At 39.1% G+C, this 14,348-nt stretch overlaps 1 protein-coding gene across 1 annotated transcript in view; it reads right to left on the bottom strand.

Annotated features, from left to right (window-relative positions):
* The window catches only part of DCBLD1 (discoidin, CUB and LCCL domain containing 1), a 63,682-nt gene that overhangs the window by 25,710 nt on the left and 23,624 nt on the right, over nt 1-14,348 (bottom strand). The window contains 3 exon segments of the mRNA XM_059700153.1: nt 1,320-1,392; nt 4,664-4,715; nt 6,147-6,281. Coding sequence (XP_059556136.1) covers nt 1,320-1,392; nt 4,664-4,715; nt 6,147-6,281 — 260 coding nt within the window.

The raw sequence follows: 14,348 nt of genomic DNA, 5'->3' as shown, positions 1-14,348 counted from the left end.
CACCCATGACATACAAAAAAGGCACTAACCAGACTTCTTTGAAGAGGTTACTTTTCAAAACACAAATTTTCCCTCCAGATAAAATCATCCTAAAAGCAAATGGTGTAAAACCAGTGAGTGAGTCAAATGGGAAAACTGTTTGTAGTACTTGCAAATCTATTTTGCAGGAAACCATTTATTTACTGGTTACACTGAATAAGAAAACTGTCAAGAGGAGGCAAGATAAACCACTAAGTAAGAAAAAATTATGCTTCCTCTCAAATTGTATGTAATTCTTAGGTTTCTTGCATGGTAGGTACAGGAAATAATAAAGAAAACGTTTCTATTGCCTAGAGGGAAAACTATACTTTTTATTTCTCTTAGTTAATTTCCTGAAGTAATTTAGAAATAACCTGTGCCAAATATATATTCAAACTGAGGAGGTATAAATCATTTTAAGGTTCAAACAATTTATAGGCCAAATGAATATCCCGTGTCAATCTTGTAAATAAAGACAATACACAAAAAAAGGAAACAAAGACCAAAATAACAAAAACTGCTGCTTCCAGAATCAGGATGTGCTAAAAGCAAAAATTAAAGCCAAGTTTTTTTCTCCTCCTGCTGGAGATGAAGTATCAACCTTCTAGAATATGTATGCTTTCCCCACGCTTGAGGACACATGCCAATAACACTTAGAAATTTCTGATAACTCAAGCAAATTCCTGTAAAACTAGTTAAATAGCAATGTCACATTTTAAAAATCAGGCATCAGATTTCCAGGGTAGAAGTCTGTAAATAATAAGAAATGAAAGATTGTGAATCTGGCGACAGAATATATACTTTAGAAAAATGACTTCCTGTGAATTAATTTTTGTCTGAGAAAAATGTGCATAACCCAGAAAGTCTCATTGGGCATAGGAAATGGAGGAGCAAGGAGGGAGGGGAATAATATATAAGAACAGGGCAGAGGGCTGCTTGCGCTGGTGTCAGACACACATTCACTGTTCTGTGATATGAATGTTCATGTCCGTGGTTATTATTACATGAACCAAATGGAGTGTTAAAATAAAGAAATAAAGTATAACAAAAAGATTTCCTCTTATTAAAGCCAGATAGAACTACATTCTTAGGTGTTGAAAAGGGTTCTGTTTTACCATTTCAAATGCTTAATGACAGATGCTAAAAATAGTAATGAATAACCTTGGTTTTAGTACTTATATTATTTTATTTATTCTAGGGAAAAGGGGAGTCGTATATCTATCTACAGAGTTTTAGATCTTATTTGATTTTACTTTGTAATGAATTTAGGCAGAGCCATAACATTCCCCCCAATCACTTACATCTCTATATCCATCCACCATGTTCCCAAAAATGTCTCCTGCTATGTCTCTACAACCAGCTGGGCAGAATTTGCTACAAAAAAAAAAAAAAAAAAAGGAGAATTTATTTTATGAAATTATAGTTAAATGTAAAAGTGTTAAACTTATACTTAAAACAATTTCTCTCCTCCATAGAATACACAGGAGGGAATACCTTGCTTTAATGACAAGTCAGAAACCTGATTTATGAAAACACAGATAGCCAAAACCGGTTTGGCTCAGTGGGCAGAGCGTCGGCTTGCGGACTGAAAGGTCCCAGGTTCGATTCCGGTCAAGGGCATGTACCTGGGTTGCGGGCACATCCCCAGTAGGAGATGTGCAGGAGGCAGCTGATCGATGTTTCTCTCTCATCGATGTTTCTGGCTCTCTATCTCTCTCCCTTTCTCTTTGTAAAAAATCAATAGAATATATTTAAAAAAACAAACAAACACAGATTAATCTAAAATGTTACTATGAAAGCAAGTTTTACACAGTAATTATTTGTTTTATATACGGATGCATTATATACCCTATTAAAAAATGAGCTTTCCTAATGCATCTTAATGATTCTAAGTCCAAGAAAATATATTTTTAAAGCAAAATTTCTAAACACTTTATATATATATATATATATATATATATATATATATATATATATATATATATCAGAACCTCGTTTTTATAAAAAGATATTTAAAATGTGTAAAAAACATGTTTTTTTATGGATAAAAAGAAGACAAGGAATTAGATCTCTGGATTCTAGTGGGATTTTGAGAAACTTTCACTTTATGTGTTATTTTACTATGCAATATCTTGATTCACTCTACTAGCACTACCCAATAGAAACATAATGGAAGCCACATATGTAAATCTAAATATTCTAGTAGCCACATTACAAAAGTAAAAAGAAAGTTTTCTCATCTGCAATTCCTTCAAGAGTCAACATATCAACAGGCTATGAATGACAGCTATACATCTATGGAAAACATGCAAAAAGCAAGTCAAAATATTATAAGAACAATGACAACTTTGAAGATGAAGGCCATATGCCCTTGTTTCTATATATACACTACATTACGATAATGTTTACTTGGTTTGTTTAAAAAGAATGTATCAGCCCAAACAGATTCCAAAATAGCAGTCGCTTTGTCTTCATTTCCTCCCAGTTTCCTCCGGCTGACTTAGCGAATTAGATGAGTAACAACACCTAGTTATCAAAACTACCCAAATAAATAACTCACAATTCTTTCCCATTGACCTCATGGAGTCCAGCATTGCAGCAATGATCAAGGAATTAAGAAATGAAAATAATGGAGAATCCTACTACAGGGTTACAGTCCCTTATCCTCACCCTTAGAGGCAGATTATTTCAGAATTCAGACTTTTCTTGTTTTTTGGGATTTTAGAAAGTAGGACAATGCCAATGATGTATATTATGTAAGATCCTGTGAGGTCTGCACATATTAATAAAAACATTAAAATCTCTGTGTCAAATACACAAATAGTCATATTAAGTCAAATACAGACTAAGTAGACGCCTCAATTTTAGTCCAATTTTGCTGTCGAATGAATTTAAGGTCACATTAATCAGGTATTGCCATCAAGTGAGTTACAAAAATTTTTGACTTTCAAAGCTTTCTGCATTTCACAGGGATTGTAGACCTTTATTAGTCATTATGCCTCATATTTACCTAAATACTACAAACGCTGGGCTACAACTTAGATCAGTGATTTTCAACATTTGTCATCTCATGGCACAAAAAAATAATTACAAAAATTCTGCAGCACACCAAAAACAAACAAACAAAAAAACCCAGACAAACCATATATTTTTTACTGATCTGACAAAAAAAATAGTTATAATTTTGACTCATTCACACTGGACGGCTATTGTTGTATTGGCTATTGTCATTTTTTAAATTTGACAATGTAAGAGAAAAGAGGTCAGTGCCCCTAAATAGTCAGGTACTGCATGTTTTAAAAATTCTTGCAGCGTACCAGTTGAAAATTGCTGGCTTAGATGATCTGGAACCATTACCTCACTCAGTATATTCCCCTCTTTAGGACAGAAAATGATCATTGATGCCCAGAGGCCCTATCACCGCTGGCGCTGTATAGGATCACTGAAAAGATCCAGGGACTGTTGACGAATATCTACATTGGATGAAAGGCAACTTTACAGGGCAGTACTGAATTATTGGTCACTTTTATTTTTTGTTTTTCTCTACCAGACTTAGTATTGATTAACACTAGAGTTGATTCTGCATAGAAAATAATCTCATTTACTAGAAGTCCGAGATGATTAGGACCAGGCACTCTTGAGCCTGACTCTGGGTAGACTTAAGTGTGTAATCCTGGGCAAGTTACTGAACTGCTTTGTGCCTCTGTCTTTTGTGTACAACAAAACCTACTTTGTAGGCATGTTGGGACATTCACTTGAGTTACTTTTATGCTAAGTCCAGGCACTAAGTACCTGGCCACTAAGAAAGCACTCTGAGGAGTTATAGCTGTTGTTGGCAATGATCTCTAGACCAGTGATTCTCACCTGGGTGTGAATTTTGCCCGCTGAGAGGCATTTGGCGATGTCTACCAGAGACATTTCTGGTTATCACACTGGCAGAGGGTAGAGGCCAGGGTTGCTGCTGAACATCCAACAATGCACAGAACTGCTCTTCACAACAAAGAACCATCCGACCCAACATATCAATGGTGCCAAGGCCGAGAAATCCTGCTCTAGGCTCTTTTACTTCATAGATGAGGGAATGTACATCAAAGAGATTAAGCCATTTTTCCATTAAAGCTGGGATAGAATTTTCATCTCCTACTCTCAGTAGGTTACTCTTTTGTGGGAAAGACAAAATAAACCCTCCAAAAGCAAAATAATTAACAAAAGTCACTCCCAAATACAAGCCAGGTAAAAAAATGTTGGCTCACTGGTCCTATAGTAGAACTCAGGGGTCATCAAACTGTGGCTTAAATCCAGCCTGCTGCTTGTTTTTGTAAATAAAGTTTTATTGGAACACAGCCCTGCTCATTTGTTTATATCTAGTCTATGGCTGCTTTTGCATTCCAATAGCAACATACAGCAACTGTATGACTTCATGCAAAAGAGACTGCATGACCTGCAAAACCTAAAATATTTACCATCTGGCCCTTGGCAAAGAAAGGTTGCTGACCTCTGCTGTATAAGAAACCATTTCAAATATTCCTCATGAGTTACAACATAGATGATTAAAAAAAAATACAAATAATATCTGGTTTAATGTCAAGGTAAATAAAATGTTCAGCAAAAATGCCTGCAGCACAGCCAGCACACCCATCCTTACCTGTATTCTGTCTCCAAATAATGGTTAGCTCGGTCCAAACACGTTATCAAATCTGTCATAAAGATAATTGTAATTAGCAGACTGAGTGGAACTTAAGATACCCATGCTTGAAAGCTTTCTTTTAAAATAAAAAAGATAATTTTTAAAAAGCATTTATTCTTTATCTAATTTATCTATATTTTCCTGTTTAAAAATAAGTAAAAACTGAGCACATTTGTAATAGTCATCAATAAAAAAAAGTTTAAAAAAAATCTAAATTGTAATCCCTTCACTTTTTATATGGGGAAAGGTCTATGGTGGGGGAAAAACAAACAAAAATTGAACACAGTGTCCTCAGGACTTAACAGTTCCTTCATTTCTCTTTCAATGATGGTTTTTCAGTGGTTGTCCAGTGAGTGACAACACAATCTATTTCCAACACTGGTTAGTTACTATCCACTACATGCCTACAAAGATCACGTGTATTCCTCTGGCAGAAGGAAAACAATGTTAAAGCCCAATGTGGTTCATACAGAAGGTTCAGGAACATTGGAATTTAACAATTTAGCTGGAGGCACCTGAGTGACCCAAGAACCAGGTGTTGAATGAAAACACAAATACCCTCTCAACTCTGATCAATCAGGAACGAGGACTCAACAAGAGGGTGCTCTTTGTGTATGGAACCAAACTAATACTCAACAACAGAGATGCTAAGATACTGTGGATGTTGATGCATTTATGTCAACCTAGTGTAGTTTCCAAAATACTCCACACTTGCAATAGTTCTTTCTTTCCTTTATCTTTTCAATAGTTCTTAGGGGGTAACATATGGTGAACACTGGCCATGCTGGGGCCTGCCTGGATTGCTCAGATCTGATTGGCTGGGCGGGAAATGAATGGTGCACCCCCTTCCCAGAGTACTTCTGCCAGAGGGGAATGAAAGCAGAAATTCTGGGCACCTCTGTGCCCTGGGCAGACATGGGGTGGGCTGCACGGTATTACTCTGGAGTACAAGAGGCCTGGACAGAGCCCATGCTTCCCTTCTCTCCTGCTTGTGTCAGCTGCATGGTTAGGGGACTCGGCGATAGTGACTACATCCTGGTCATACTCACACTCCTCCAGCTGCACTGGTGCACTGGTGCACTGGTGTGTGTATGTAAAGGGGTGTGGGTACTTGATAAAATGCTTGTCCTGAGCTAAGGAACAGGCCGGTGGAGGACTCCAGAGAGTAGACAGACCTCAGAAGGGCGACAGTAGCCCCAAAGATGCTCCACCCAAGGCTACTAGGAAAATGAGGTCAACTCTCTTATGTCAGCTGATCAATTTAACATGTTCTATAAAAGTGTTCAATTCAGACCCAACTACAGACATTGCATTCCTCTCTTGCCTCACATCTTAATTCTGCATCTGAGGTCACAATTCTGTCCAGAGATAATGATAAGTAGCAAGAGGCATTCTTAGACAGATAAAGGTGTACAGATTTGTGTTGATGCTTCCGCTATACCTGGATGGTCGCTGCTGGCATAGGTCAGCAAAAAGCCCCGCCCAGAAGTGTGGGATCCACTTGCAAAGCGAACAGTTACTTCATTTGTGTTCAGCAAGAGTTCTTTGGGAACATTCATACTTCCACAATATGGTCCTAAAAATAAAGCACATTTTTTGGCACATTTCAAAATTTGGACCAGCACAAAGGATTGGTATACGGCATTTTTCTCTGTTAGTGGTCAAATTTACCAGACAGCACAAATGTAAGATTGTAATAATCACTCAAATGGACTTTTGTTTAATACTGAGACTGATAGTGAACCTGATTATACTGACAAGCCAAGGGGGGAAATGGCTAACTTTGGATAAGTAACAGGCTAGAGCTAGTTAACTGTGAACAACCCAAGAGATAGGTTTTGGTAAAAATAAGACTAACAAATAAAAGTCAAAAAATTTTATCACAAAAGTGATATTCTAGTGATAGTCTCCTAAACTTGCTTAAAGAACTATTTAAATGTTGGTGTCCCCCTCAAAATCCATATATTGAAATCCTAATACCCCAGTGTGACAGTATTGAGAGGCAGGACTCTGGGAGGTGCTTAGGTCATGAGGGTGAAGCCCCTATGAATGCGATTAGTGCCCTTATAAAGGAGGCCTCAGAGAGCTTGCTTGCCCCTCTACCATGTGTCTTCACATGGCTACAAACCTGGAAGTGGGGCCTTATCAGCCACTATAGTGAATCTGCTGCACCATGACTCCCAGCCTCCAGACTGTATGAAATAAATGTCTGCTGTTTTTAAGCTATCCAGTCTGAGGTATCTTGTTAACCAACTAAGACAGGTAGTAAAATTAAAAAAAAAATGTTATCACAAAAATGATATCTAGGGGCCTCTTAAATTTGCTCAAAGAAACTAACAAATTTCCTATTTTAAGGAGATTCCAGAATTAAGAGTCTGTCCAATGCAGGGCAAACATCATATTCCCATGCAGTTTTTCCTATACACATTGATCTCTCTCTTACCGTAGCTTCTGGTTAACCTGTATAATTTCTTGTGATTTATAAAATAAAGTTCATAAAAAGCAGAATAGTTTCTGAAGCTTTTTGAAATTCCATAATATAAATTATACAATTAAGAGCATTACACATTGTTTCTAGAATAAGTTGCTTGAAAAGCAATAGGAAGCTCAATGAACTTTCCAAGGACACAATTAGATTTGGAGCTCAAAAGGAAACAGAATACCTTCCCAAGACTACTCAAGTTCAAGTTTAGTTGTCATCTTAAAAGTCATGTATGCAAGACACAATAATTTCCTTGAAAATAGGAATTAACAGATCTAAAAATTTTATTTATTAATGAGAAAGAGAGAGAAAGAGGGAGAGGGAGAGGAAGAGAGAGAGGGAAAGAAAGAGAGAGAAGGAGAGAGGGAGAGAGAGAAAGAGACTGATTCTTGTATGTACCCTGACAGGGGCTCAGACATACAACCTTGAGGATGAGTTTTTCTTATGAAAGCCTTTCTATGCCCAAATGATATGGTTACTGTTAGTGTTCTCCATCCTGGCTTGTAAAAAGGGTCTACAACTGTATTTAAACATCCCCAAAGACAGCATCATTGGAAATTCAAATGTGAGCTTGATAACTCCTATCTTTGACCAGGGTTCTATTCTCCATCCTGGGCTGTGTTCCTGGATTGGTGAACCCGCCTCAGCTCACAGTCGGACTGAAGCCCACCCCTTCTTGACTGGGTCCTAAAAACTGTAGCAGACCTAAGCGCAGGACTCCCAGTTCCGCTTCCCATCTGCGGGTGCTGTGTGTTACGTAGACCTGGACTTGCCATCTAACTCTCCTCACCTCTATCCGTGCCTGCAAGGCAGGCTCCATCCGACTTTACAGTCTCAAATCCCCTCACACTGGGGCATCGCAGAAAGGTACCTCATCAAGTAGGCTGAAAAATCAGGAAAAATGAACACTTCTCCCTTTTGTGGAATGTAACTGTAGGCCTGGATTGTGGGAAGAGCTACCGATGATTCAGAATGGAATAGCCCTGTGGCATTTGGCACCTGACATGAGGCCAAGACCTAAGAGACAATGGGTTAATCCCTTGGACAAAAGGAAGAAAGGGCCCGGAACCACAGGGGCTGACTTCTTTGAGCACAGTAGGCCAGTCCCTCTCAACACATCCCTTGTTTAGGGCCACTGTTCCATGAGCAGCTGAGAGGGGAAACCCTTTATCTTTCCATGTGTGAATAAAAGAAAACTGTCCAACTAGGAAGAATGAACCATCTGCTCACAGCCAAGCCCAGAGCCCTCCATTCTCTGGCAACCGGACAATCTGGGCGACAATTTCTAGTAGTGCTCCATTCTCCATGGGTCGTCTGCCTAAGTCTCTGGACATTACAAGGCAGTCACAGGTGGGTTAATAACTCTTCCAAGTCACTTCAGGAGGGTCTATGCTTTTGAGCTTGAAACCGATGGAGCTAAATTATTGTTTCATCTGTGAAAGGGACGCGTCTGAAAAATGGATGCGTACTGTTAAAAAAAGAGACCCCTCCCCCCGCATAACTACTCTCAGTGGTGAAAAACACGGAGACCAAATGAAAACCCAACTCCTGAGAGATCTGTCCTAAATCAAACAATAAAAATTCCCCCTGAAAACCTTCAACTTTATAAGCACCTTCTGAAGCACACATGTAATTCCTTATGACAGAAAAGAACATGCCAGTGGGCCTAAAGGACATTCCCGGGAGTGCCATGGCAGAGCCAGCCACGGGCACGCTCTCAGCCGCCAGGAAAGTGGCACCCAGCACGGGCCAGATCTGTTCTCAGAGGCAGGCGCGCTGCCGAAACCATCTCCAGAAATGCTGAAGCTGCAAAGGCCACGCCATTGACTCCGGTCCCTTTTCCATTTGTTTTTTCCAGTGCAGTCAAATGGCAAGGTTTGTCCTTGCTGGCTAATTGCAATAGTGTCATTGTACAAAATTACTGAATTTTCAGGGCCATTTTCTTTGAAAAGGAAGGAAATTAACATAAAAAAGGGATATTCCTGGACTGTGCCATTAACTCCATGGTCACGTAAGAATGTAAGTGGTGTCCCTGGAGAGCGTTGGTCTCCGGTTCCCAGACAAAAATCAGTGACAGATGATAAATGAACCAGGCGGATTCCTAGACAAAGGTGTGGTTTTCCTTGGGGCCAAGGCATGTCAAGAAGTGCCCTAACACTGGAGCTCACAACCCACCTAGGCCATTACTTCTCTCCCAACAAAAGAGGGTAATTACTGAAACTAAATCACAGTGCGGTCTCCAGGGAAGTATTTGGGGAAAAGGAGGAGGAGGAGGTCCAAGCCTTTTCTCCTTGAGGCTTATGATTATGTTAATAAGATGTCTAGTGTGGAACATTCTGGCTGATATAAAGTTTTCTATAAGTTTAAAATTCTTCTGAATTCTATCTTGGCACAAAAGGCAAAACCAAATCAAACAAAACAGTCCTTCTCAAGAATATCCACCAAAGTAGCCCCAATCCTAGAGGGGAATGCAATTCTAGGGTGTTTGAGACTCAAAACAACTTTCCATACAAGCTGGAAATTTCTTCAAAGGCTTTTGTTGTCTCTTTAAAAGTCGTAAGAATTTTCTGTTCTCCATGATATGACTGGTAGAGACATAACCCATTTGTAAAATAGAAGCTGCCAATCTTGTGTTTTTCTTTATTTGGAATTTTCAAAAAAATCAACAGACAACACATAATGTTTGGATCTTATTATGGTATGCCAGCTATGTATTATTCTAAAATATTATCAAAGAAATCTTGTTGCAATTGTGAGGCAAAACACTAAGTATTATTTCCTACTTTCCCATTTCTCTTGTTCCTAGTGTAATACGAATATTAACAGTTGACTTCACATGGTTTTACTTTTTGAGTCTATGACAATGGTTAAAAGAATATTGGGGGTGGAGGTGGAAGTACAGGAAATGTAAAAGAACAATTCTGGAATTTCCTGGTTTTCCTATAGCGCAAGTCATTTATCAGAACACAACTAATTTGACTGGCTATAATTAGGTTCACTGGCCATGATGCCGCCTTAAGCATTTTGACTAAGTATTTTTAAACCGTAAATTTATATTGATACTCTGTATGGGAGTGATTTTTCAGAAAGCCATTTTACTTCCAGTATATCCCCATGGGAAAGGCCCTCAGAAGTTTCTACTTCTTCCAGCAAATAATAACCAAGAACTACAGCTCCGATCTTATGCACAAGCCCCCGATCAGATTGATGGTTATTGCCACACCAAATTGGGAAGGTTTAAGAGAAGGGTCTCTGAAGTCAGATGCCCAAACTTGAATCCTAGCTCTAGTTAAGAGGTCATAAGCATGTCACATGACCTCTTGAAGCTGCAGTTTCCTTATGTGTGGAGGTTACAAACAGGTCCCCTGAGGGCTATTATGAAGGTTAAATTAGTTAGTAGCTCTAAGGACTAAGCCCAGCATATAGTTGAATGCTCAGTCGCAGGCACCGTCTACATTATTTGTAGTCTTTTCTCTATTACAGAGTCCTAAAATTTTATATAAATCAAGTCCTTCTTTCAATGCAGTCAGGAAGTTTATAGATAGAGGAATCTTACTGTGAATCTTATTGTAGTGTGAACAAATCCACATTTTTAAATATGTCTGCCAAAACCGAGCTACATGCAATGTGATTTATTAAAAGTGGACTGAGCATTTTTAATTACAAGACTACGCTATACAATAAGGGATCCTACAAAGATAAATAAAATGCAATTCCTTGCTCAAGGAACCCCTTATCTGGCAGAGAATCTAAAATAATGATCAAATCTGAGATTGGTGCTCTACTGAAGGCTTAGAAAAACAACAGGAGCCCTAGCTGGTTTGGCTCAGTGGATAGAAGGGTATGCGGACTGTAGGGTAAGGGTTTGATTCCGGTCAAGGGCAGGTTCCTTTGTTGCAGGCTCCTCCCCCGCCTGGGTCCTGTTTGGAACTCGTGCACAAGAGACAAAGAAAGACTAAGGAACTGTCCATGATTAAAGGAGCCGGAGGAGACCTGACAAGTAACCACTTCGTGATCTGAACTGGATCCCACATAAGAAAAGCAACAGTAGTCTTCTTTTGAAGGGAGTCTCAGTTACTGCAATTACTTTAGTCTCAAACGAAACCCCAGAAATCCCTTAGTTATAGTGAAAACAATCTCTACTAAGCAAAGTATGACGACACTTAATAATTTTTTTGGCCAGAATATTAGCACACATGATCTTGAAAGACAGTGTATGTTTTATATCCAATTTTTGTATAGGTTTACAAGTAAATTTTGTTTTAAAAAAATATCTTTAAAAACATATTTTGTTATTAAAAAACATTTTTCTAGTGAAGGTTGATACACTTTATCAACTTTGCTGTTTCAAAGGTGTTTGAAAGGGAGAGTCAGTGTCTTAACTCGGCCGTAGATAGATAAGTACATTCTTCTAATTGATGCTCGAATCTGAAATATCAGCCATTATGATAATACATGACAACCAGAGTAATAATACCCCCTTCTTGCATGTGTCAGGCCTTTTCACCTCAGTGAGATCAAGTGTATCTTTTGCTTGATCACTGTCAAAGCTGGTGTGGGCACACTGCTTACAGTGCATTTTGTTACCACAGGGGCGTGGATGATAAAAAGCACGCGAGGTATATAAACCAAACATTTCAAACAATTGGCCTGGGGGTGAGCCATTAAAAAAGAGCTGCATAATGATTACAACTGCAAAACTTCAGCATATTCACAATGATTAACGCAATCACATTCCAAGTAGGTCCATTCTTGGCAGAGCTTACAGGCACGAATGCCAGAAAACATTACTCTTTTTCAAAACATTATCTGCATATTCAAAGGTTGGAGAGTGTTGAATCTTAAAATCTCTTGGCCCTGAGTTTTAGTAATAAATTAGTTAGTGAAAAAAACTGAGCGGGATAAACTCAAATTATTCAGCTGTTTTAGCCACACATGTCATCACGAGAGCCGCCACCTTCCAGAATTTCAGGAGGCGTTCAGAACATAAGGTCCCCCCTGCAGCACCTCAGCGGGCACCCCCCTACCAGACCCAGGAAATAGTACTGTGGGTCCCTGGGACACTGAGCTGACACTAGGGACCTCCCTCTGAAGTCATGCCAGGGCCTGTGGCCACGATAGCTGCAGAGGGGCCTCCCACCCTCCCATAGAGCTGGGCAACAGCCCCAGGAATGCCCACTCCCTGAGCTCGGATGCAGGACCACAAAGCACTTATGCCTCCTCCTCCTCCTCCTCCTCCTCCTCCTCCTCCTCCTCCTCCTCCTCCTTCATTGCGGATGCCTGCACTCCTCAGGAAAGTTCAAACTGACCAGGGAACTATTATTTTTAATGGATTTTCATTGATTTTTTAGAGAGAGAGGAAGGGAGAGGAACATTGATGAGAGAGAAAGATCAATCAGCTGCCTCCTGCACGCCCCCTACTAGGGATCAAGCTCACAACTAAGGCATGTGCTCTGACCGGGAATCAAACCGGCGACCTCTTGGTGCATGGGTCAACATTCAACCACTGAGCCACACCAGGGCATGACCAGGAACTATTTTTTTAAAATATATTTTATTGATGTTTTTACAGAGAGGGAGAGGGATAGAGAGTTAGAAACATCAATCCGCTGCCTCCTGCACACTCCCCACTGGGGATGTGCCCGCAATCAAGGTACATGCACCTGACCAGAATCAAACCTGGGACCCTTGAGTCCACAGGCTGACGCTCTATCCACTGAGCAAAACCTGTTAGGGCAACCACGAACTATTTTAACTCTGTTCAAATTTATGTCTAGTTAATGGTTTTGGTCCAAAGAAATCTATTTGTTGTTTTTTAAGAAACATGTTTATTAAAGAAAGAACTGAAAATAAAGAGAGGACATAAGACCCATAGTCAAACCTTCTAAAGTCCTTGTATTTTGCTATAGTTGTGTTCTTCTGACTTATTTTACTCAAAGGGTTTTTTATCATCATAACATTATTGTATATTCATATTTTATCTAACACTATGTACTAGTATATCATAAGCAACTTTCTAGATTAACAGTCTTTTAAACAAATAGCTGTTTAATATTCCAAGTAACTGGAACTTGTTTTACTTAACTGGTTCCTTGTCATTGAACTTTATTGATTTACTTTTAAAATCATTTATTCTCTGAGTATCTACTACATTCAAGTCACTGGATTAAATATTATAAATACTACACATACATAAAAAAACAACTCTTCCCAGAATGCTCTTCAAAACTATAAAAGATTCAAACATATGCATGCAACATATATGATATATGCATGTATATACTTGCTGCATGTCCTTAAACCACTTAATTATTTTAAAATATACTTATATAATTGAAATATTCTAATTTCCTGTTCATGTATTCCCCTTATTGCTAATTTCTGCTCTCCTTGTCTGCTGGATTTGCCCTCGCATGACTAATCAGAAAATCTTTAAAGTACCCACAAAAGAAATTCTCAGCATCATTAAATACTTTATCTTAAAAACATGTTCTTAGTATTAACTATACCTGTGCTTGAAACAAAATTGCTATATATGTAATATTGGGCTGGTCACCTGAGAAGGGCAATAATTTGTTGGGTTCTTTTTATGGTGGTGGAACCAAGAGAAAGGAGGGGACATCTGGAGCCACAGGGACAGATATAAACCTTTCTTTCTGCCCTACCTAGCTGTGCGATCCTTGGCGTTTTCCTTAAAAGTCACTGTGATGCAGTTTTGTACAAAGGAGTTAATATTTACCTTGCAGGGTGGATGTAAGGGTGCAGGAAAAATCTATGTAAGGGCCAAGCATGTACCTGGATACAAAAGACGCTGACTATTTTATGTCTACAATGAGCATATCTTTTGCCTTTATGGGACAAACAGAAGTGGATACAGAAACATTTTCAAGAGAAAAATTCAGTTACTTGGCTTTACTGCTACAAGTGAAGTTTAATTTATTACTCATTTCCTAGTGCCAGGTCAAAGTCTCCAAAATTTAAGAACCTAGAAATGTGGAGAACAGTACCCTGAGGCCGACCATGACCGCCTTAGAACCTAGCCTAGCTCCTAATGTGGCGTTAATCCCATGCTTTTCCTCCTTTCTGTGTATTTGTGAGTTTCTACCAAAGGTGATGGAATGAATTCCCAGTGCGGGGAAGTCACATGCATTCTGCAATCCG

Source organism: Myotis daubentonii, chromosome 6 (assembly GCF_963259705.1).
Source record: "Myotis daubentonii chromosome 6, mMyoDau2.1, whole genome shotgun sequence".
Taxonomy (NCBI): Eukaryota; Metazoa; Chordata; class Mammalia; order Chiroptera; family Vespertilionidae; genus Myotis; species Myotis daubentonii.
The sequence above is the reverse complement of the archived record's forward strand: the minus strand, read 5'-3'. Positions and strand labels throughout refer to the sequence as shown.